We start from the raw sequence: 24,153 nt of genomic DNA, 5'->3' as shown, positions 1-24,153 counted from the left end.
TTTTCTGAAATTTAAACTCGCGACTGACACCTGTGGCCAAAAAACAGAACTGCTCTTATTTTCTGCTCGCTCTCGCAGCGGTGGTGACGTCACATCCGCAGACAGCGCGGGAAAAAAACGACCCGACAGAAAATAGGAAAAATAGGATACAGGCTTATAGGTGCACCCACTGTGAGCGGACAAGGTGTCAGTATGCTCATCAGGAGATGTTTGAGTCATAAATGGTAAAATAAAAAGGCTTTTGTTACGTTTATTTTGGGGAAAAAGTTGCATATAGCCCCTTTAAGGGTGGGTCCTCCTTAAAAACCAAAAAGTAGTTTTTACATTGGCCTTGAAAGTAAGCTGTAATCTCATTAGGTGTGATGGATCTCAATTCACAATGGGATTTTTTTTGTGGATCCCAGCCCACTTGAATATTATTGTAATAAAATATTGTTGAGTGGCGATGGTGAGAATTTGAGTACAATCAGGGCTGTTGAAGTTATAATAACTTATTGCTATTGAAGTGATAGATCACCCAAAAGTGAAAATCCTGCCGTCACTCACCCACTCACGTCATTCAAAATCTGTAACAGTTTCGTTCAACAACACAAATGAAGATATTTTTTATGAAATTGAGAGATTTCGTTCCCTCCATTGACAGCTAAGCAACTACCACTTCCAAAATGAAGAGATCATCAAAATAATCCACATGATTCGAGAGGTTTAGTCCACATTTTCTGAAGAGACACGCTCATTTTACATGATGAAAATTGAATTTTTATTCACATAAAAACATGCATAAACGCATACATTAGATATGGTGAACAGAAACTCGATCATACTTTCTTGATGTGCGCGAGTACCAATTTGTTCACAAGCAAGTACGATTGAGCTTCTGTTTATGTTCGCTGATCAATGTTTATGTGAATAAAAGCCTAAATTCAATCTGTTCATTACATAAAGCACTCGTGTCTCTTTAGAAATCAATTCATATGGATTAGTTTTACGATTTCTTTATGAACTTTTTGAAGGGACAGAAATCTCTCAGATTTCATCAAAAATATCTTCATTTTGTTGTTGTTTTACAACGCAAGTCTTGAAAGTTGCATCTCACCACTCCAAAGCTGTAGACGTCAATCTCCACTCCTAGCTGTCCATCCTTCAGGTATTCTTCTGGGAGGTAGGCGAGAGTTCCCCGTACCGTTGCAGTGTGAGCCACAGTGGACGTTTTGCCTGGGTTTTTGCTGGGGTTCCGACATAAACGCGCCAATCCAAAGTCCCCCAGCTTGGGCTCCAGGTAATCCCCTAAAAGGATGTTAGAGCTGAGGAAAGATTTGTGACAACCCTAAATGTTAACATGAAACCAACATTAAATGGCATTTGCAACATATTTTATTCATTTGATCAGAGGTGGACAGTAACTAAGTACATTTACTTGAGTACTGTACTTAAGTACACTTTTTGAGTATCTGTACTTTACTGGAGTATTATTTTTTAGGGATACTTTTACTTTAACTTCACTACATTTGTAAGACAAATATCCTACTTTTTACTCCACTACATTTCTATCAAGGTCCTCAAAGTCGAAAGTCGTTTCTGTAGCAGCTTTAAAAGTCAGTGGATGATTTTTTTTCTTCTTTAAAAGTTTTTTTTTTTTTTTGCAGACAGCCTATCAGTAATCACTCTTGTCATGAGTGTCATGTCATGTGAAGTTTCCCAACATTTTTTGAACACTGATCAGTTTATAGCTTTCTCAAAAGATTAGTTTAGTTGGCATACACTTTGATGCATGTCTCATAAAATGTTCAAAAATGTAGATGTCTGGGAGAAAGAGAAGAGTAAACAGTTGGGAGAATATCGGATGCGTATCAGAGTATAGGGTCCATGCATTCAGGCTTAAAGTGACAGCAGCTTTGTAAAGAGCTTTGTAACTTTTATACAAGAAATTGAAAATTTCAATACTTAAAGTTACAACACTCTACAAATGTAAAGAAATGAGTTTAAGGTAGTCGTATGCTAGCATGTCGGATGGAGCATCACTGACTGGCTTAAACCAACATGATGGCATAATGTGCATTTATACAACAATGCAACAATAATAAAATAATGCATTGACATAAAAAATGAAATTTACTTTTAATACTTAAATACTTTTAAAAACAAATACTTCTTTACTTTTACTTAAGTAGAAATCAGTTTTTAGAACTTTCACTTGTAACGGAGTAATATTTGACCAGTAGTACTTTTACTTTTACTCAAGTAATAGAGTTGTGTACTTTGTCCACCTCTGCATTTGATTCATGTGAACAATATATTGGAACAAAAAGAAAAATGGTGCTGCAGTTGATTTTATCTTAGGGAAATCTTCAAGCATGAATTCTCATTTTGGGTGCTAGTGTTTTAACAACACCAGTGGCTAACAAGTAAACTGACCCTGATGTTATTTTTTTCATGGACTTAAACCCATCCCAATCTAAACGTACCTTGCGCCCATTACATTTGTAAAACTTGAAGAAGTCACTGCACTCACATTGTGAAAACTAATCTGAAGACCTGAGATGGATGGTCACCCGGGTCAATATGATTCCTACATTTTATGTAACAACAGTGTGATTCTCAGAAACTCAAGCTAGGATTGATGTTTGGTAGGGGTGTGCATTGGCACTGCCCTCACAATTCGATTCGATTACGATTCACCAGGTAACGATTCGATTCAATTCGATTCTACGATGCATCACAATTCTACTGCACACAACAAGGCACATTTTTAATCAGTCAAAAGTCAATACAAGCAGTCAGATATTGAACAACAGATTTTATTGGCTGCTATGTGTGTATTTTCACTCTCCTGTATCTTTGACATAAATGTCATTAAATAAAATAAAATTGAATGGTACAGGGTATTGGATATGGCATTTTCAAACCTGAAAAAGAAAACATAAATCTCTGCTTTCAGTGCTTTGAATGAGAAATGTTTCTCTTCTCTGCTTTAGAACCATTTGAAATTAAATAGAGCAATAATAACAGCCAACTTGTTCCAGCAGTGAACATAAGTGTTTTAATTAATCAGTAATCTCCCTCCGCCTCAGCCATCTTGATTGTTGTTGTTGTTATGACCCCGGAAGTAGTTGAAACTTCACAACTTTATTGTCCAGCTCAAGGCCAGAAAATAAACGATGACATAATCGATTATGGCACTTTGCCGCATCGATGCTGAATCGTGCATGCCCCGCATTGCGATGCATTGCCGAATCGATTATTGTTGACACCACTAATGTTTGGCCTTTTAGAGAAAGTAAGGTGCAATGTGATTTCAAAGACACCTTTTTGCCATTGTATCAGTGCTCGAAGTGGGGCGGTACATCATGTGTAATGTTACAAAGGATTTCAGTAAAAAATGCTGTTTTGTAGAAACATATGGTTTCTACAAAAATATTGAGCATCTCAACTGATTTTAACATTAATAATCATAAACAGTGTTGGGGAAAGTTACTTTGAAAAGTAATGCATTACAATATTGCGTTACTCCCTTAAAAAGTAACTAATTGAGTTACTTAGTTACTTTTTAAGAAAAGTAATGCGTTACGTTACTTTTGCGTTACTTTTTCTCACCTGGGATGGGCTTGCTTTTTTATTTTGTTTTTTAATAGCAAAAAAAGTCATTTTTTGTGCAAATGTAAAGACCTCTTCATACCAAAATTTAAATAATAGGCCTCAGGCTGAGGTAAAAATGTGCTGCCATTCTGGATAATGGAAGAATAGGATGCAGGAGAAAAAAGTTTTACCAATAAAAACAAAAATCTTGTAATTTTTGCTCATGGCTTAACTGAATCATCACAGGTCAGCAGCATGACATTGGTCAATAAAGGTAGATTAAATGCATACAAATATTAGTTTTATTTAACATTTATATATTTGAGGTTTGCATAGTACTCTGATTTTGCATTTGACTGATTTTATTAATTTTGAGGAGTACAGAATCTTCATTGTGCAAGTGAGATGAGTAAATGCTCACATTTAGTCTAGAACTACAATAACACATTTACACACACACCTCTGCACTTACTCTCACTTTTCTCAACATGGGGACAGGAGAGCTGTCAGTCAAATAAATGTGAAAAAGTAACTTGCGTTACTTTTTTGAAAAAGTAATGCAGATATTTTGTTGTAAATTTGAAAAGTAATGCGTTACTTTACTAGTTACTTGAAAAAGTAATATTATTACGTAACTCAAGTTACTTGTAATGCGTTATCCCCCAACACTGATCATAAATGTTTGTGAGCATCAAATCATCATATTAGAATGATTTTTGATCATATTCTTTACTGTCCTTTTTGATCAATTGAATGCATCATTGCTGAATAAAAGTATTAATTTCTTTCAGAACAAAAAAATACTGACCACAAACTTGTGAAAGGTAGTGTTCAGGTGGCTTACATGTTCTTACACTCACCTCTTGATATCTCCATGAATAAGTGCAGGTGCGCTGGAATGCAGGTACTGAATAGCTTTGGCAGTGCCCAGTAACACATTTACACGCTGTGACCAAGAGAGGGCGATGCGGTCCTGAAAGAAACAAGCATTGTGTAAAACACAGAACTGACAAAATGTAAAATGTGTACCTTGAATGCAATGTAAGTCGCTTTGGATAAAAGCGTCTGCCAAATGCATAAATGTAAATGTAAATGTAAAACACAGAAGGATTGAAAGGGCCAAGGACCCCTACCTAAAATCCTAAAATGTTATGTATGAAAAAACATTTAAAATGTTATATAAACGGTAAGTGTGACATTATAAATGCAACATATTGTTTTCAAACTTAAATTGGCTATACTTAATGTTGGATATAAACCTGAAGAAGAACATTTTCAATTAAAAATTATTTGTATAAGCAACTTTCACAATAAATGTATGCAAGCAGCTTAAGTACTGCGTTAAGAAAACTGCCTTACAACCCCAGAGATCAAGATAAAGGGACTATGGTGAGAAAAACTCACAATAAAAGATACAAAACAAACATACCGGTATACAATTCTGGAAAGTATGTACACGGCAAGAAAGGAGAGAAACATTTAGAAATTAAATGTTCGTTAGACTTTATCCATTTTTGCTTTGTCTTTTTATTCTCTGAAATTTTCTGGGGACCCCCTATGACCTTCTGGAGGACCCCAGTTTGAAAACCCCTGGGTTAGATCACATAAAATTAAACTTCTGTCCTCATTTACTTACCTTCATGTTCTTCCAAACCCAAATGACTGTTCTGAGGGCTTATTTCCATACAATTAAAGTGCACAAGATACAGAAATCACCACAGTTGTCCCTAATTTGACTAGTGAGAATTAGGCTATGTTAACATAGGTGAAATTGAGCACTAATGCTCGCTAATACATTGTTGTTTTAAATGTGGCCAATATCAGATTCCAGTGTGAATAGATCATGACCCCAAACTGACCCACGTGTGCAAAAAAAGGACAAAGTAAACACAGAGAACATTAAAGTAAGTGATTCCGCGTTCATTTATAGTGTAATCTGCCGCGGAAGCCAGCGAATTTATGCGCAGGCGATATTCACAAAAACAAAGAGCTGAATTTTTAAACATTTATGATACAAGCCCTCATGTTTTGCTTGTATATAGACCTGACACATTACTGTCCTTCCCTGACTATCTTTCGCAACTTCAGGTGTGTAAAATCTTTCCCATGAGTGCAGAATTGAAAAGATCAGATTCCATGTGGTTTGTGCCGTTCACACGGTTTTCACAAAAACATGTCATGTAAAATAGTGTCCCCAGAGTGTGTATTTGAAGTTAGCTCAATACCCCACAGATCATTTTTTATAGCATGTTAAAATTGTCCCTTTTTGGGGGTGAGCAAAAATGTAACATTTTTGAGTGCGCCCCTTTAAATGCAAATTAGTTGAGACAAAGACAACTCATCTATGCTAATACGGCAGAGTCTGTGAAGGGTTGAAAATAACAGCGTTTCGATGGCATGTCAACAACCCTTCCTCTTCTCTAATGCTGCGTTCACACCAAACGCGAATAGAGCATCAACATTTTGCTTGAACATTTTGAATCCATTCGCACAGCGAATTGGAAGCACATATAAATCGAGCGTTTGAAGCCAAATAGACTCGCGTTCAAGGTCTATTTGGTCAGAAAAAGTATTGTGTAATAATAACTCAACAAAAACATACAATTTTAGAAAATATTCATTCAAAAATAAAACCAGTACATAAAATGTACATATGGGCACAAATATGTAAACAGTCTCAACACTGCGCAGTGCAAAATGTGTAAGTGAAGTGTGCCAGTAAAAAACCTAAAGAGCCAATCGACTAAAGAAGACATACATGAACCGCATGTATTCAACCCATTTTTGAGCTAAAATACAAATATATAGCTAAACCTAAACCTAAATTGAGCTAAACCTATACAAATACCACAGCTGTACAATTTTCACACCCTATACTAAATTTACCCTATACAAAAGCCCACTCATACAAATGACATAATATTATTAATATTTGAATCACAGCTTATATAGTGTTTTGACATCGACAAACCAAGTGCATTTTACCTCAAACACAAATGCATTAGTTAACATAAACTAATAAATGAACTGCACTTATAAAGCGTTTATTAATCTGTGTTAATGTTAATTTCAACATTTACTAATGCATTATTAAAATCTTGTTAACATTAGTTAATGCACTGTGAACTAACATGAACAAACCATGAACAGCTGGATTTATATTAACTAACGTTAACAAAGATGAACAAATACAGAAACAAATGTATTGCTCATGGTTAGTTCATGTTAGTTAAAACATTAACTAATGACCATTATTCTAAAATGTTACCAAATATTTTTATACCACTTTTTAATGTGATTGTGTAAAGGTGTTCACGTGATACCAACCTTTCGCGAACTTGCTTTCAACGTCGAACACTCGTTCTCATGGAGACGCAGTGTATGTGAGTGTGTGTGTGTGTGTGTGTGAGAGAGAGATGCGTGAGTGAGAGACGCAGGGAAAGGAAATGCAGCTGAACGTTATTTGCTCTATGAAAGACATTGACAAAGACGAAAACTAAGGACATTTAATCTATTATTTTATTTTAGTTAGTTTTGCCAAACGCACATTACAGTTTTGGTTAGTTATCGTTTTTTTATAATGCCTCGTTTTTATTTTTATTTCAGTCAACGCCAATATTTTTTCCAACCTAGTTTTCGTTTTTTCGTTCGTTTTCGTTAACGATTATAACCTCGGAGTGAATGCAGCATAAAGCAGCCCAACATGGCCTCACCCCCCTTTGTTTTGTGTTCCCGGAGGTGGGGTTTATGTAAATTTTAGGGTTTGTTATGTAACCAAACCGGGAGGAAGCTTGTTGTAGTCCTTACTAGCCGTTTGTTGTAATCACAAAGTGATTTCTGTAAAAGAAAATATCTCCCTTGTCCCTTCGCATTGAACTTTGAGCGTCGTAACTTTGCAGATGTTGTTTATGCTCAAACAGTGACACTACACACTAACTAAAGTTGAAAAAGTCAAATCACAATCAATGTCCCCTTTAAATTGAATTATATCGCATAACTTCAAAACACTTCAAATAGGAGTCATGAGCTTTTAGTGGTGTAATTTCTTGTGTTCATCAGCCTTGTCCCCATTCACTTTCACTGTATGTCATACAGGTTTCAAATGATATGAAGGTTAGTAAAAAGTGACGGTTTAATTTTGAGTCAACTACGCCTTCAAGTAACAGTAAATGATGAAGCAGCAAAAGTGACAACTCACCTCACAACGTAGTCGGTCCTCTAAAGAGCCATTTGGCATATAAACATATATGAGACAGTAAGTTTGTCCTTCTATACTGTAGCCAACAAAGTCCATTATGTTGGGATGCCGATACCTGCAGAATAAGAAAGAGCCTAATAAAAAATGTGTTTGCTTTAGATTGTATTACATAATATTTAATGAGAGCATTACAGTAGCTGAAGGAAGCAAGGCTTGAAAGTGTTGGCTGAAAAATGTGTCAGAAAAAAAAAAGACCTAATTAAGAGACAACAGCATGACAACCACAAAAAAAAACAGAGTTTTTGGCTCATGAAGAGGTGTTTTGCATAAAGAGCAATCAAATTTAGCGGTTAAGTCCCGTTCAGCACTTCTGTTAAACTAACATAAATGAATCACAGCCAGACTGGAAAAAGCTGGCCCACACTAAAAGATTTTCTTATCAGATTTTTTCAAAATTTGAGAAACCACAACAAAAAAAAAAAGGTGTTTTTATAGTGTGTGGAGTGCCGCGATATGACCAAGACAGCACACCACACACACACACACACACAGATTACATTCACAAACAGCCAGAGCCCCGACTGTGAACACGGGGTCAAACGTGAACAAACATGGCGGACGGTGGGCAAGAAGAAATAGTGGTTATAGTGTTGGACTGCATTTTACAGAACATTTGCAGGGGGGAAAAAAGGTTTAGATGGAGTTTAGCTCGCGTCCTGATTGGGTATTGTTTTCGTTCCATATGACAATCTAGTGCGTGAACAGGACTTCTGATCGCAAATATTCAACATGTTGGATATTTATGATTAGAGAACGATGCAGCCCGACGAGCAGATTTAATCACTGGTGGAAAGAGTACTGAAAAAGCATACTCAAGTAAAAGCACTGTCAAAAAATGTAGTGCTAGTACCTGTCCTAAATACTACTCAAAGCAGGAGTAAAAAGTAGCCCTTTTAAAAGAACTCAAGAGTAGTGAGTCTTATGCTATTAATGTTATTCCACCTTATACCCTGAAAATGAAAAATGTAGCTTACTCTTTTATGGAGGATTCTCAGGAAGAACATGAGATAACCAACACTATTTCAATATTTCTCCAAGTTTTATTTTTGACTACTAGCACTAACAATCGGTCTTGTAATATTTAAGAAAGCAACCGATAACCCCCAATATAAAAAAATCACAGAGCAACAATCCTGAACACAGTCAGTGTTGGAGAATGTGTGGTAACATGTCTGCTGGTCATTTTCATATCTTTTGGGAGTGTCCTATTATTTCTTTGTACTGGGTAGAGGTGGTGAAGGCAATTAGGTCAATCATCGGCTTAGAGCTTGAGTTTAATTTCAGCGTTATATATTTAGGAAATCTACCAACAGGGCTGAGAAAGACAGATAGATATTTGTTACAAATATTTTTAGCAGGTAGTAAGAAAGCAATAACTAGGAAATGGCTAAGTAAAGAGCCCCCAACAATTGCCGAATGGATAAAAATAGTACAGGAAATATATGTGTTAAGGAACATTTGACTTTCTCTCTGAGACCTGCCAGGAGGAAATATGAAGCATATTGGAAAAACTGGAAATCTTATCTGAACACAAATTGAGATGTATATGTTTTTTTTCTGTTTTGTTTATTTTTTTCCTGTTTTACATGATGTTGAACATTTCTGTTAATCTATGACGATTTTGCCTGCTGTTTCTTGGTCTGTCTGTCTGGTTTTTCTTTTTTTTGTTTTTGTTTGTCTTGTTAAAAAAATAAAAATAAATAAAGTACAAAAAACAAAAAAAAGCAACCAACAATCTGGTAACATGACAACCATTCTGTAGAGATTTTGCGGTTAATTACAAAAGGTTGCAAAGCGTTGTACATTAACAATTTTACCTTTAAAAAAAGCAGAGTTCTTTCTTTTCAAGACGCATTTACTGCTTTAATTTCAATGGATGTTTTCGCTGCAAAAAGAATACACTTCAGAAATCAGAATCGAGTAACTCACAATTTTCACCACTGATTATTTTTGCTTGAAATGAAAAAAATAAACCTGATTTAAATATAAATCTGATGTTTTATTAAAGTTGTTTGCTATATACATCGACAAAAATTTTAAATCGCCATGTGAGAACACATTACATTAAAATATGCACTTCAATAAGCCGACAGAAAGTTTACATGCTGAGCGAAATCGATGTAAGGGACACAAATCTAGCAGTGACGATCGGTTTATGTCTAATGAACTGAAGCCTGGCAAACAATCAAGCTAAAGGAAGTGTTTCCAGCAGAAGGCACCGCGAGCTTGTGCGGCGCTAACAGAATACGGACCATTTGTGCGTTATTAGAACATTTTATATTCAGCAGTCAATTTTTAGTAAATGTTTAAGGCAATTTCCCGATTTCAGTCATCATACAGTAACCAGCAACAACCCCCTTTCATAAAGCACGCATGCCTCTCATTCTAGGCTGGTCGTGACTCGCTATCATGGTTGATTTAACGGGAGTCACAGGACTGATTATTCATCTTAGCCAATCACGTTGACAGGAAAAAAATAAACATAATGTAGCGACGGCAGGTTTAAGGAAAATAGTGCAGTCAAAGTACCGATACAGCCCTTAAAATGTAGCCTGATCTTACCAGACTCTCCTACATTTCATTTGTACAGAGTCTGGCCACTTTCCATTGACAAGCGTTTGCTTCCTAGAAGGTGATACTCTGTTGAAGTTCAAAACTATTGGATCTGCTCAGAGTCACTCTGATCTGCCATAACTAGGGGTGTAACGATTCATCTACTACATCGATGTATCGATTTATTTTCCTATGATCTAACTACATCGATCTGTGCTCGGCAAGATGGCCTTCCGGACGACATATATCAATCTAACATCGTTTTAAAAGGTAATCAATCGATTGTATCGATCATGGGAAATAACCAATCGCTAATGTTCGCCTCTGTTTCTCACATGGAAGTCCGCAAATAAATGTGCAGCCACCTCAGTGATAAAACCTTGTGCATTCGGATTGAGATTTATTCACGGTGGAGGGGAGAGTTGTGTGATCGGGAACGGCTGCTCTCGTGGTCCATTACATGATTGTATATGCTGTAAATATGCTGTCATATGCTTGGTATGATAAGAATAAATGCTGCCGTAAATAACGGCCCGATTCAAATGTTTACGTGCTTTTCTTCCTTTTATTTTTTTAACGGTGATGAAATATGTAATATTAATTATTGTAAATACTGGCCAGCATTTAAAGAAATACAAGTCTAGAAATGCATCCAAATTACAACCGCACGGTGATCTGCAGGGGTCAAAAAGGTTATATTCTGGTCAAAGATATAGATAAGATAAAATATATATTCTTGAAAAGTCAGAGATGTGGATTTGGAGAGCAATTACATTACCACACGACCTTGGTGTTTGTCTAAAACAGTCGGTCATTCGGCCGGGGATTTTAATGCTTCAGCAACTCCTTCACCACTAACGGAGCGAGCTGGAAAATCAAACTTTTCTCGGGCCACAACATCATGGCCACCAATAAAACTTTAACTTCTGGATATTACTTCTGGATATTCGGCAGGGGTGCCACAACGGAATGAATGGCTTCGCTTGCATCTTTTCTCCGCCACCATTAATGAACTACAACTCAAACTAGCGCACAACATCAGCATCATCGCTCTCAGACACTCCCTCTGTTCGCTGATTGGACTGGTAAAAAATAGTTCGGAGAAAACCTAATGCTGCGTTCACACCAAACGCGAATTGAGCGTCAGGCGCGAGTGATTTCAATGTTAAGTCAATGGAAAGGCGCGTTGACACGCGTCTGGAGGTCCCGCGGCGCGGAAGGCGCGTTACGCGCGGCGCGAAGGACGCGAATCCGCTTCATTCGCGCGTCCAGTTCGCGCGAATTGGACGCGAATTGAGCGTCTTGCGCGATACGCGCGTTACACGCGAATGGTGCTTTTGTGCATTCACGCGTTTGAAGCGAATTCGCGTCTGACGCCCGAGTTGAAAAATTTGAACTTTGGCGTCAATTCGCGCCGCGTTAACCAATCAGGAGCCTGCTCGCTGCTGTCACGTGGTAAAGTGACGTGTATGAGAAACCCTGCATAAATTAAAAACAGTACTATTGTGTCACAAAATTTAGTTTTAAGATGTTTTCAGGTGGGAATGTAGTTGTTTAAAGCTCAAATCTGTGGTTTATTTATAAAGAGAGCGCCTATTTAAAAAAAATAATCTTGTGTTTTTGGAGTTGTGAGATCCAGGCGATCACCGGGCAATCACTGCTCATAACCCCGGCGAAGGCAGCCTTTCCTCGGCCAGTCCTTCTGGCGTCTGCCGCTGGCTCTGATGTCCTGTAGTGGTTCGTTTTGTGTAGATCTAACGGCCGAGCTTTGCTCTCATGAATCTATAATTTGTTGTCTGCCAAATCGTTTTGACTGAGGGCAAAGAGAAGTTTAATAACTTTATATTTTAAGGATATTTAAATATACATGTACTGAAGATGATGTAGGAGTTGCCTGGACCACATTTGTGTGGCTATTAATGCTTAATATATATGTTTAATGAAAATGAAAAGAGGCAGAGTGGTGTTTTATGACATATTTCTCCTGGAGTGCCTTCAATGCATATGCAACGCGCGTCAATTTCGCTTCAAACGCTCGATTTCTACGCGCGTCCAATTCTCTGCAGACGCGCGAATGCATTCAAAATGTTCGCGCGTGAAACTAGACGCGGTAGACGCGATTTTGACGCTCAATTCGCGTTTGGTGTGAACGCAGCATTAGACTATACAGCAGTCCCAGACGGAGTACTGAAGGAAAATGAAAATTGAGGGGAAGTACGTAGGAGGGCGGAGCCAGGCTACTTAAAATGTACTCAAGTAAAAGTACACTGTTTTTAAACTACAATTCCTGAGAAAAACTACTCAATTACAGTATTTTGTAACTCGTTACTTTACACCACTGCTCTTAACACACATCACAGGGCCGGTTTCGTGGTTTTCTTTCTTGATTGGGGGTTTTCTGTTTTGATCGGGGATGGTGTTGTTTGAATGGCACCGAATTGAATAGCTGGTCAGCTTTTACGACAGAAATTGATCAAAGGCTTTTTGTCGGAAGCGAGGTTGATTTCCTATCATCACTGTGGAGCTGCTTTGAGGCAATCTGTGTTGTAAAAAGCGCTGTATAAATAAAGGTGATTTGACACACCACAGGAAAATCTGATAAGGTCATCTGTAGAACCATCAAGATAATCGGGACTTTACCTAGGATTGTTTGTCGGAAGGGGAGAGTTGGGCCCAAAATCATCCCGATTATCTTGTAGTGTGTGGGTGCCTTTAGACAAATCAGGAAAGACAGATTTAAAGCATGAGAGAAGAAAGCAAAAGCCAAAGGAGCAGAGGATGGACAGACACGGAGTTTCTTACTGTGAGAGTTTTTCCACTTCCGTCCTGAAACTTTCCTTCACAACACTCCAATCCAAATGAGAGTCCTGCTCCGAACACCCACATGAAAGAAAAGAGCGAGAGAAAGAACATGGATGTTTAGGAAACAAACTGAACGACTCAATAACAGAACGAACAAACTCATAGATGTTTATTTTAATAGCTCAAAAAGTAGAGCGCTAGCAACGCCAAGGTCATGGGTTCGATCCCCAGGGAAAGCAAGAACTGACAAAATGTAAAATGTGTACCTTCAATTAGGGCTGAACGATATAGCGTTATCGTATCTATATCTAGATATGAACTTTCAAGATATTACTATCGAGAAAAGCAACGATATAGACGATATAGATTTCCCCTCTCCGCGCTCGCCCTGCATACAACTCTGCAGTTCAGAGAATCGAATCTGTTGGGTTTACAACCTCTATGTTTACAACACGTGAATTCATCCACTTCTCCCGAAATACTTAAAAGTAAGTGGCTGGTGAACTGGGAATAGAATAGAGTAAACATTGAAGTTACTTACACAATGTGTAAGAATATAAATGTTGTTGCACTTCAATGCACTTTCAATGTTCCACCAGCTGCTGCATTTGTTATTTATTGTTAAAGGTCCCATGGCATGGCATTTTTCTATTATTTTATAATGTTTCCTGAGGTGTACTTATATTGTTAGTATGATTTTTACATCATAAAATGTCATAATTTAGAAATAAAAGGCATTTTTTCTATACTGCTGTTTGCCCTGTGGCTGAAGGCCCTGCTTCAAGAGGCGTGTCTGCTGTGAGACTTCAGTAAAAACGCCCACTGTTGTGATTGGCTGACATCTTTGCATTTTAAATGAGCGGAGGGGGCGTGGTTTAACGAGGTCTACGACGCACGAGCTGCTGCCAGAGAGACGGATGGACCAGAGTTCACTTCTCATCAGTTCTCTCAGCATGTCTCAGTTCAAGGTGAACTGTTACAGCATATACTTCAGGTTATTAGTCTATTTCTAGTCGGAGGGACTGTCACTCATGTCAGAAAGTTAGTAACTTTAGTAAATTATGGATCAGCGCTGACTGGAGACGCGAACCGTTTAGAACGATTCAGTCCGATTTGGTGAACTGGTTCGGTTCACTAAAAAGAACCGATTCAAAAGAATGATTCGTTCGCGAACCGGACATCACGGAGACGGAGCGATTGCTAACAAAGTTATTTATAGTAACTACTGATTTGTGAGAGCGCTGTCAGTCAGCGCGAGTTTATTGTGTTTGTATCTGAGAGTTCTGAATAAACACGAGTCCCAGTCACGCCGAGTCCGTCTTCATCATTATTCGACCAACTTTGTAACACATGCAATGTACCATTACAGCTGTCGAGATGAACGAGTTAGTAAGTGTTGAGTATAGCATTATTTCTAGATATGTTCCAATCATATGAATAGCGTCAGTGACGCGCATTGAGTAACGTTACACAGCGCAAACAAAGACACAACAGCAGTAATCAAATGTAATCCAGTTTATTGTGGGGAAAGCTGGCTAGCCTAGCCGGATACCCTCACGCTTACCCCCCTTCTGCTTAATCTCACGCCGCGTTTGGCGCCTCCGCTGTGGGCCAGATGCAGTACTGGGGGTCGGGGATGTTGGAGGCCGAGCTTCGGCGTGTGTGAGGTTTATCTCTAAAGATGTGGCTCTGCTGATGTTGAGCAGAAACTCCCGACTGTGTGCACATTTTAGAACAGAGAGACGCGACGAGGACGTACAAAAACACTGACTCACAAGATAGAAAACACGAAAACACCGTTCTGTCGGGAGAGAGAAAAGCCGCTGCGTGTGCACGAATAATAAATAATTAGCTACACATAAGAAATCAATGATCACAGATCAGAAGGAACTGAAAAAAGACTTTTGTTTTCATTTGTACATCCAAACACTGAGAAACTGCCAGCATTCACTCGTTCACAAGCAATGATCTCTGGAGCGCTTGCATGGGCGTGGCAGATTCTCTGGGCGGAGGAAAGGGAGGAAACCGTTCCTGCTTGGACGTCAAACCAGGAGACTTCAGGATTGGCTCGTCTGGCCTGTCATTTTCTCAAAGGCAGAGAAAGACAGCCAGAACTCGGGTTTACACCGATCAACATTTCTATCCACTTGGGGTCAATATTCAGGCTAGGGGAACTCATATTAATGTTGAAAAACCTCATAAAATGAAAATTTTATGCCATGGGACCTTCAAAGCAGAGCTGCATTAAGAGGTTTGATTTGTAATGTATTTTTTTGGTAATTTATGTCAATGTTGATGACTTGTTCTTAAAAATAAAACTATACTTTCCACATTTTTTTGTATTATGATCTTTTTATTTTTCTGAGAAATGCTTGGTTTTCACCGAACACGTAGTCATATCGCATTGTATCGATATCGAGATATCTGGCATGAAAATCGAGATATGAAATTTTGTCCATATCGTTCAGCCCTACCTTCAATGCAATGTAAGTCGCTTTGGATAAAAGCGTCTGCCAAATACATAAATGTAAATGTAGTACCTCTTTCAGCTTCTTCACAGCAAACTCAGTGTTTCGCATCACAGCTTGATACACGTGCCCGAAACCTCCTTCTCCAATCTGCTTGCATGTGGAAAAGTTGCATGTGCCACTCTGTATTTCCTCAAACGGCCAGCTCATCGCAGTAGAGTAAAGAGGAGGGGGATCCACCGGGTTCTTGCACGGGCACTGTGAACAAGCACAAAAGAGCCAGTGGATTAAGAAACTGAAGGGAAGAAACACATGATGGCTAAAGGAAGAGTCATGCTGACTAATGCCTCGCCAGCACAATAAAAACAGAGAGTATGCTCAAAACATATAAAGCACTTGTAATGGCTGGATTTCTGTTTTAAATCAAATAAAGCACCTCTCCGGCTACATTTGAGGTTCTTGGATCGGTGGAGTCCAGATCAGGCGGTGGAGGGCTAGGCTTGGGTAGAGGCCTGAGTTCTAGAAATACAAAACAACCGCATATTAAAGATATATCTTTACCACAGATATCATGAAGCGCTGTAGGAAGTGTAAGATGTTACCGTGGACAGGGAGAAACTCTTTGATAAAGCTGTCGGTGCTGGTTGGACATGCAGAGGCTGGTGGCTCCGCTGAAGGCCAGTGTTGCTTCGAATGAGACTGTGGTATACGTCTACCTTTGGAAACGCATACACAAGCACATTAATGGATTTATTATCCAACTATAATAAATTGTACAAAACACAAAATCATAAAACCAAAATATATCAGTTGGCACTTTTTCCCACAGTGTTATTTAAGTACTATTATAGTATGTATATAATAATATTTTAGTTTGAATTAGATTTATTTTTATATTTTCAGTTTATATTTTAATGTTTAGTCATTTTGTTATGTGCTTGTCATTTTATTTAAATGTTTCTATTTAGCTTTATTTATTTCAGTTTTAGTATTTCAACAAACTAATTTATTTAAGATTTATGCCAAGGCACGATTTAATATTTGGTAATTTAATTAAAGTAAATATATATATATATATATATATATATATATATATATATATATATATATATATATATATATATATATATATATATATATATATATATGTGAGAATTATTATATATAATATCTAGTTATCTGCAGCAACCATTGAAAAACCCATATCTGCTGACTATTAATTATTATTATGCATATAATTATGCATATGATATATATATATATGTATGTATGAATATATATGTGTGTGTATATATATATACACGTGTGTGTGCGTGTGTATATATATATATATATACGTGTGTATATATATATATATATATAGATGTGTGTGTGAGGAGAATTATTATATATAATATCTAATTATCTGCAGCAACCATTGAAAAACCCATATCTGCTGACTATTAATTATTATTATGCATATAATTATGCATATGATATATATATATATACATGTGTGTGTGTATATATGTGTGTTTATATATATATATAGATATGTGTGTGAGAATTATTATATATAATATCTAGTTATCTGTAAAAACCCATATCTGCTGACTATTAATTATTATTATGCATTAATTGTTAGTTTCAGTGATGTTTTGTGTGAATATTTCAGTGAATATTTGGTCATATATGTGTATATATATATATATATATATATATATATATATATATATATATATATATATATATATATATATATATATATATATATATAATGTGTGTGTGTGTGTATGTATATAATTATTTTAGTTAACAATAACAACATTGCTATATTACTATTATTACTGAAAATAGACCGAAAAATATGAGCATTTTCTCTCTCTTGTGTGTGTGTATATATATATATATATATATATATATATATATATATATATATATATATATATATATATGTGTGTGTGTGTGTGTGTGTGTGTGTGTGTGAATTATTATAATATCTAGTTATCTGTAGCAACCATTGAAAAATCCATATCTGTTGACTATTAATTATTATTATACATTAATTGTTAGGTTCCGTTTCAGAGGCAGAGCAAGTTATTGTATTTTGCTGAAAGATTATAGGGACGATTTTTTACTTTGAAACATCGTAAGAATCAGGCATAATAAGACCACAAATGTGTTCTAAAGCGGAGCCCAATACGTTGTGTTTTCCTCATGCCAGTGGTTGTAACGGTAGCATCTAAAGCGTGATCAGAGAACCAAAACAAATAAGCATGTGTGATCACAGCACAACAATGCTTCTTTGTTCTTCACAACTTAAATACGAGACGCTGAAAAGTGCCTGAATAAAGATTATCAGATGAGTTTCGTAACCACCACAAAACCCACTTGATAACATGGCTGGTTAGGGTATCAAATGTGGTAGAGACAGCAGAAGCAAGCAACTGACAACATATACAATGAGATTAAAATATACAAATCATGCATACATTCAAGGATGATATCACGGGGTCGAAACCACTGCAGGTCTTCAAGAATTTGCACCAGTTCTCCAACCGTCCCGTTGCGACAGCCCCATTTGTGCATGAGGATGTCGGTGCGCCTGGGGCTTTGTTCCAAAAGGCGTAGTTCAGTCTGATCAGAAATTACCCGTGAAGCTGTAATTGACATAAAAGCACTCTTAAAAGGTTAGTTTCCACCAAAATACATTAGTCATACAGCAACAAAAAAAACATAATTAACATGGGATCATTCATGCCAAAACTTGGAAGAATCAAAATCCTGTATAAAGTGTAAGATGACATTCTGAAAACAACATAGCCATAAAAAACTAACTTATTTAAACTAATTTCAGATGATTCCCCATTTGAGAAAAAGACCAAATACAGCTGTGATTGATTTATCAAACCTCAGCATCTCACCTGAATGAATGGACACAACATAACCTCAGTGAACCAGGTCCATTGCTGAACAAATCTTGGCTTTTTTTTATCATATTATTAATAATTTACAAGTTTATTTACTCCGATTCATCAGGCCAGGCCATTCGTTACCTATTTTATATTCATAACGAAACAAATATCATTACAAAAATGTACAAAAGTTATTCAGAACTAAACGAAAATATATATTAAAAATAAATAAATAAATAAATAAATCACAAACTGAACTTTTGACGTCACCGCTCAGATGGCTAAGTGTGTTAGCGAGGGTGCTAACCCTCTATCGTTCCGAGTTAAATAAATACAACATAATATAATAAAAACCTAAAGATAAATACATTTCCCTTACCGAATAATATCCAGTCTGAGTGTGAAAGTGAGTCCATAAGCCGTGTGAATTGACTCATAACACACGCGGGTAAGCTGTACAGAAACTCCTTGTCAAACTCCGCTCCAGACATTTCCACAAACCCCTCCGTGTTTGAACGGACTTTATTAGAAGTGTTTACTTTTGTTTTAATCAGCTCTAATATTGCTTTACGTGGTTCTTAATCGCGAGAGTTTCCTGCTTGCGGCTGTCACTTGTGTTGGTGGGCTTGTTTTCCTCTTTTGCTTTCAGTCACCACAACAGCCTAATCGCACTAATGGCGAAGCCTGGCTCATGAATATTTATTGCGTCACCTTTTAAGGATGCGTGTCATCTGCTTAATATTCATGAGCAACCGCCTCAAGGCTTGGACGGTTGGACTAGCGCCCAACTTTCTAACGTCAGCAGTTCATATCTAATTTCTGAGGCTGACGTCAAGTAACATTTATTCATATTCATAGTCATAGTCATCACCTTCACAACAGTAGTAAAGTTCGTAGTAAAGTTCGTAATCTCCTTCGCGATCATGTCAAAATGACTCATTTCCTTTTCCACAAATGTCACGCTCATATTTGTTGTTTTTTGCAATACGTCAGACAAATTTGTCGGTGTATTCGGTGACACACAATTTTTTCTTTTCTGAAACACATGTATTAGTAATTAAAACATAATAAAGCTCAATATAAAATAAGAAGTTAAATAGCAAAACCTCTGGGTAAATTTCACGTTGCTCATATTTGTTGTTTTTGCAATATGCCAGACAAATTTGTCGGTGTATCCGGTGATACACAATTTTTCCCTTCTCTGAAACACATTTATTAGTAATTAAAACGTAATAAAACTCTATATAAAATAAAAAGTTAAACAGCAAAACCTCAGAGTAAAAAAATCTCAGTGAAACTGAAACATTGATTTTGTTTTTCAGATTAGTTCAGTACTTTTCCTTATTTCAGTCATGTTTTTTTTCTCTAAATTATAGACAGAAAACCCTAATGATGCAACACAAACACTGTGTTTTGTTTGCGATGTGAGTGAAATAAATGTTATAGACAGACAGCAGGTAAATGTTGTTTACTATTGTGTATCTGTTACATACGGCAAACAAATGATACAGTAACACAGTACTATAAAAGTAGACACAAACTATACTTTTCACTTTCAGGAAGGCAAGGACTTAGCTTGGCAGATGGCGAATAACCACTGACACCTAGTCTGTAGGATTGTTTGGTTAAAATAACTTTTTTTTTTTTTTAAAGATACATACTACCCATCCCTTTTATTTAAAACTAAATTAAAAAATAATATGAAAACAAAACAGCTTTGGACAAAGGTAAAAAATACATACAAAAAGTTAATGGGTGTCCCGCCGGGAAACATACTTTATAAAGTGCAGATCTTAGACTTGTTGTCCTTCCGGTCAAGGTTGAAGTATTGTCGTAAAATGTCATGTTGCGATTGGAAGATTATGTTTGAGGCCAAGTTTTTCGTTTTGTTTTACACGGTCATGTTAAAATGGAGAATATTTCCCAACAAACACACGTCACTCATTAATCTGTGAAACATTCAACATATCAGGGATGAAAAACATCAAAATCCTATATTTTACATCATCGATATTGCCCAAATACATCCTCCCATAATGTTATCCTTTTTTCTTTTTTTTTTCTCAATTAAGAAAATAAAGCAAGGCAAACATGTTCTCGATTTCTATAAATCCTTAATACATCCAAAGCACTGAATACCAACAAGAGGCAAACACAGGACTCGGAATAAAAATACAACTACAGTATAAAGATAAATTCTATTACTGAAACTTCAAGGCACAAGACTATGTTAAATAGACCATGAACTTTCTACCACGGTGGAACTGGATTCTATTTCTTATAGTTTAACTTCTGTTTCAGTTGCCTTTAAATTGTCCTCCTTGCACTGCGTTTTAGTTATAAGGGTCATTTTCTTTTGACTTCAGTCCTACGGTTTAACACAAATTAGAGACGTAATAAAGGAGAAAACTCATATCGGATCTGCTGGGTGTACTATCACACTATTGCTATCAAGATAAAACGAGTTTTTAAAAATGCTAATAATGAAAAGAACACAGAAATCTACAAAGCCACTACGATTGTTGATACAGCGGCGGCTACCAGTTAAAACTAAAAAAAAAAACTAAAAAATACTTCAATGACCGAAGTGCACAGATAGCCTTCATTGAACAAACACATTCAGTTTTTTAACCTTCGGATTCGGTTAGTGTGGTTGGGCTCAGCTCTTAGAAAACAGCTGCTTGAAAACATCTTATATATAATAGTAAAGGGCAAGCAATGTCCTATCTTCTAATGGCAATCATGCATATTGATACATGTTCACGTACATAGCATGTATTTTTGGCTACAGGGACACAAGGACATTCCAAAGCATATGTCACTGCCAGAGGCACAAATAACCCGAAACGAACAAGAAAGTGAAACAAACAAACCAACATATAAATAATCAAAGTAATTTTCTTACTCTGTCCTCGCCCATTTGCAGGGCTCCATTTTTGTCAGTGGGCTTTGAGCGCTACAAAAGGCAAGAAGTTCATAAAGCAGAGGGTTTTTAACAATACATCATTTCTAGGTGGGATGGGAAAAAAAGAATAAATGTACAACAATGAACCCTCTAAGTTACAACACACACACACACACACACACACACACCAGTGCACGTCCTACCTATGAAAAACGACCAAATAAAATCCAAGCATTCGAGTGAATTCACCTTCATTGGTGTTTCTCTAGAATCAAAGGTCACTTCTGCCACCTTAGCGAGTCTCCCGTGATAAAGGCACTACCCTTTCTGTTTCAGCCAGACTGATGCAGCTTTAAACTAAGAGTTGTCTTGACTTTAATTCATGTCAGGAGGTTTCTTTTAAAGGAATCCGTTCTGCGACCTCCATTCTCCTGCTCGAGTTTAGTCAGACGTTTGTTTGACAACGCTTAAAGTCTCTTGTTAGACCTCAAGCAATTAACTGAGTTTGCCTTTACGGGCTGCGTTCCTCTGACGTGAAAACCCATTTCCTTTATCTGCTTTTGACTACTTGAAATGATTACATAGCCCTTGTTTTCCGAGCGGAAACGCTCTTGTATTCTCTGTGCCTCTTCCCGGTGAGGGTCGAGGGAGCGGCGGGGGTGGGGCTGGAAGGCTGGAGGAAGAGAATGGAGACGCTTTCGTTCTTAACAAGACTTGAGGGGGGGAAAGGAAAAAATGCGGTGCTCCGTGTGATTGTCGATTCCAATTTCATCTATACTTTTAGCTTTAAAGGGTTAGTTCACCCAAAAATGAAAATTCTGTCATTAATTACTTACCCTCATGTCGTTGGACACCCGTCAGACCTCCGTTCATCTTCAGAACAGAAATGAAGATATTTTAGTGTAAATCTGATGGCTCTGAAAGGCCTCCATTGGCACAATGGCACGGTTCACTCTCAAGACCCTTAAAAGGCACTAAAGACGTCGTTACAAAGTCCATCTCACTACAGTGGTTCTACAATAACTTCATGAATCGGCGACAATAGTTTTTGTGCGCAAAAAACCCCTAAATAACGACTTATATAGTGATGACGATTTCAAAACACGGCCTCATGAAGCTTCAGAGCGTTATGAATCAGTGAGTCGATTCATGATTCGGATCGCGTGTCAAACCGCTGAAATTTGGCGAATCAAACTGCTCATTCGACTCGCTGATTCATAACGCTTCGAAGCTTCATGATGCCTTGTTTTGAAATCGTAATCACTATATAAGTCGTTATTTAGGTGTTTTTTATTGCGCACAAAAACTATTCTCGTCGATTCATAAAGTTATTGTAGAACCACTGTAGTGAGATGGACTTTGTAACGACGTCTTTAGTGTCTTTTAAGGGTCTTGAGAGTGTAAAGTGCATTGAGCCAATGGAGGCCTTTCAGAGCCATCAGATTTACACTAAAATATCTTCATTTGTGTCTGAAGATGAACGTCTTACGGGTGTCCAACGACATGAGGGTAAGTCATTAATGACAGAAGTTTCATTTTTGGGTGAACTAACCCTTTAAACATATCTAAGATACCAAGAGGCTACTCTAAAACACACTTGAGGGGAAAAAAGGCCGGTATGTGCATGCATTTGAACCCCTAATCGACACATCTTAGTCTAGCTGAACTAACTAAGATTTAACAAGTGCTGAGTGTCATTTAAAACTGACATCCCAAGCCACAATAACCACGAATGTTTAAGCATTAATACACATAAGGCAACCCCCTCTCACTCTGGGACTGTTCAAATTAACAATTGCAATATTAGAATATAAAATATTAATTTGTGATTCCATTAGATTCAGGGATCTGTGAAGATTGGTTATGCATTTATATAGAGAGCACTGAGGTGGTGCACGTTAGGAGATCCGCAATAACCGCTAACACACACAGGAATACAATCCTTACCGGGGGGGGCAATGGACTTGCCTCTGTATTCATAGATTTAGCATTGGAGGGCAAAACCGCCATAGAACTCCATTGAACTGAAGCACAAGCCTGTCAAATTTCCATCTTAAAACAAAAATATGTGAATAAGACGCATGTTTTGGGCACTTATGATCCATATACGGCACCTGCTGCAGTTTTTCAGTCACTAAAAAAACGCTTTATGTTGAAAACACTATAGGGTGAGTTGCACCAATAAGGATTAAATTAAGCAAAATGTAACGCTACTCTAGGATTTGTTGATCTGGGTTTTATTTTAAATCGACTTATTTTTAAACACAGATGAATTACGCAGTAAAACCAGCAGACGGAGGGTGAACTGACCACAGGCTAAAGAATCAGTGCAACCCTCCCTTAATGTGCCGTAATGGACTAAAACAGTGATATTAAAACATCACATTCAGTTTACACCTGTATTATGATGCACACTATATACAGGCGAGCAGATGAGCCGGGGTTAGAATGGGTTTCAATGGGAAAAACACTCATGTTGCATTAATATTCTGTGTTCATCTGCTGTCCTGTATAAAGTTTGCATCATCAATAAGGTGTATATTGAATTTGGTCTTTTAATATCAGTCTTACTGCATTAATACTGACGACAATCCTGGTAAAAATAACTGGCGGGCAATAGAGGAAAGCCTTGTTTTGCCCTCCTATAAACGTGTGACGTCACGTGAAAAATATGAATTGGGCCGTTTTTCTCTGAGG

General features: G+C 37.2%; 1 protein-coding gene across 1 annotated transcript in view; it reads right to left on the bottom strand.

Annotated features, from left to right (window-relative positions):
* The window catches only part of irak1 (interleukin-1 receptor-associated kinase 1), a 29,102-nt gene extending 9,860 nt beyond the window's left edge, over positions 1-19,242 (bottom strand). The window contains exons 1-9 of the mRNA XM_079828022.1: positions 18,931-19,242; positions 18,129-18,296; positions 16,260-16,373; positions 16,094-16,176; positions 15,730-15,915; positions 13,190-13,254; positions 7,775-7,889; positions 4,437-4,549; positions 1,097-1,304 (exon numbers count right to left, since the gene is read on the bottom strand). Coding sequence (XP_079684148.1) covers positions 1,097-1,304; positions 4,437-4,549; positions 7,775-7,889; positions 13,190-13,254; positions 15,730-15,915; positions 16,094-16,176; positions 16,260-16,373; positions 18,129-18,296; positions 18,931-19,042 — 1,164 coding nt within the window. The 5' untranslated portion in view covers positions 19,043-19,242. The remainder of the gene's footprint in view (positions 1-1,096; positions 1,305-4,436; positions 4,550-7,774; positions 7,890-13,189; positions 13,255-15,729; positions 15,916-16,093; positions 16,177-16,259; positions 16,374-18,128; positions 18,297-18,930) is intronic.
* Positions 19,243-24,153: the final 4,911 nt, after the last annotated feature.

The sequence above is a fragment of the Gobio gobio genome, assembly GCF_949357685.1.
Source record: "Gobio gobio genome assembly, chromosome: 10".
In the NCBI taxonomy this organism is placed as follows: Eukaryota; Metazoa; Chordata; class Actinopteri; order Cypriniformes; family Gobionidae; genus Gobio; species Gobio gobio.
This window is presented reverse-complemented; position numbering and strand designations above follow the sequence as displayed.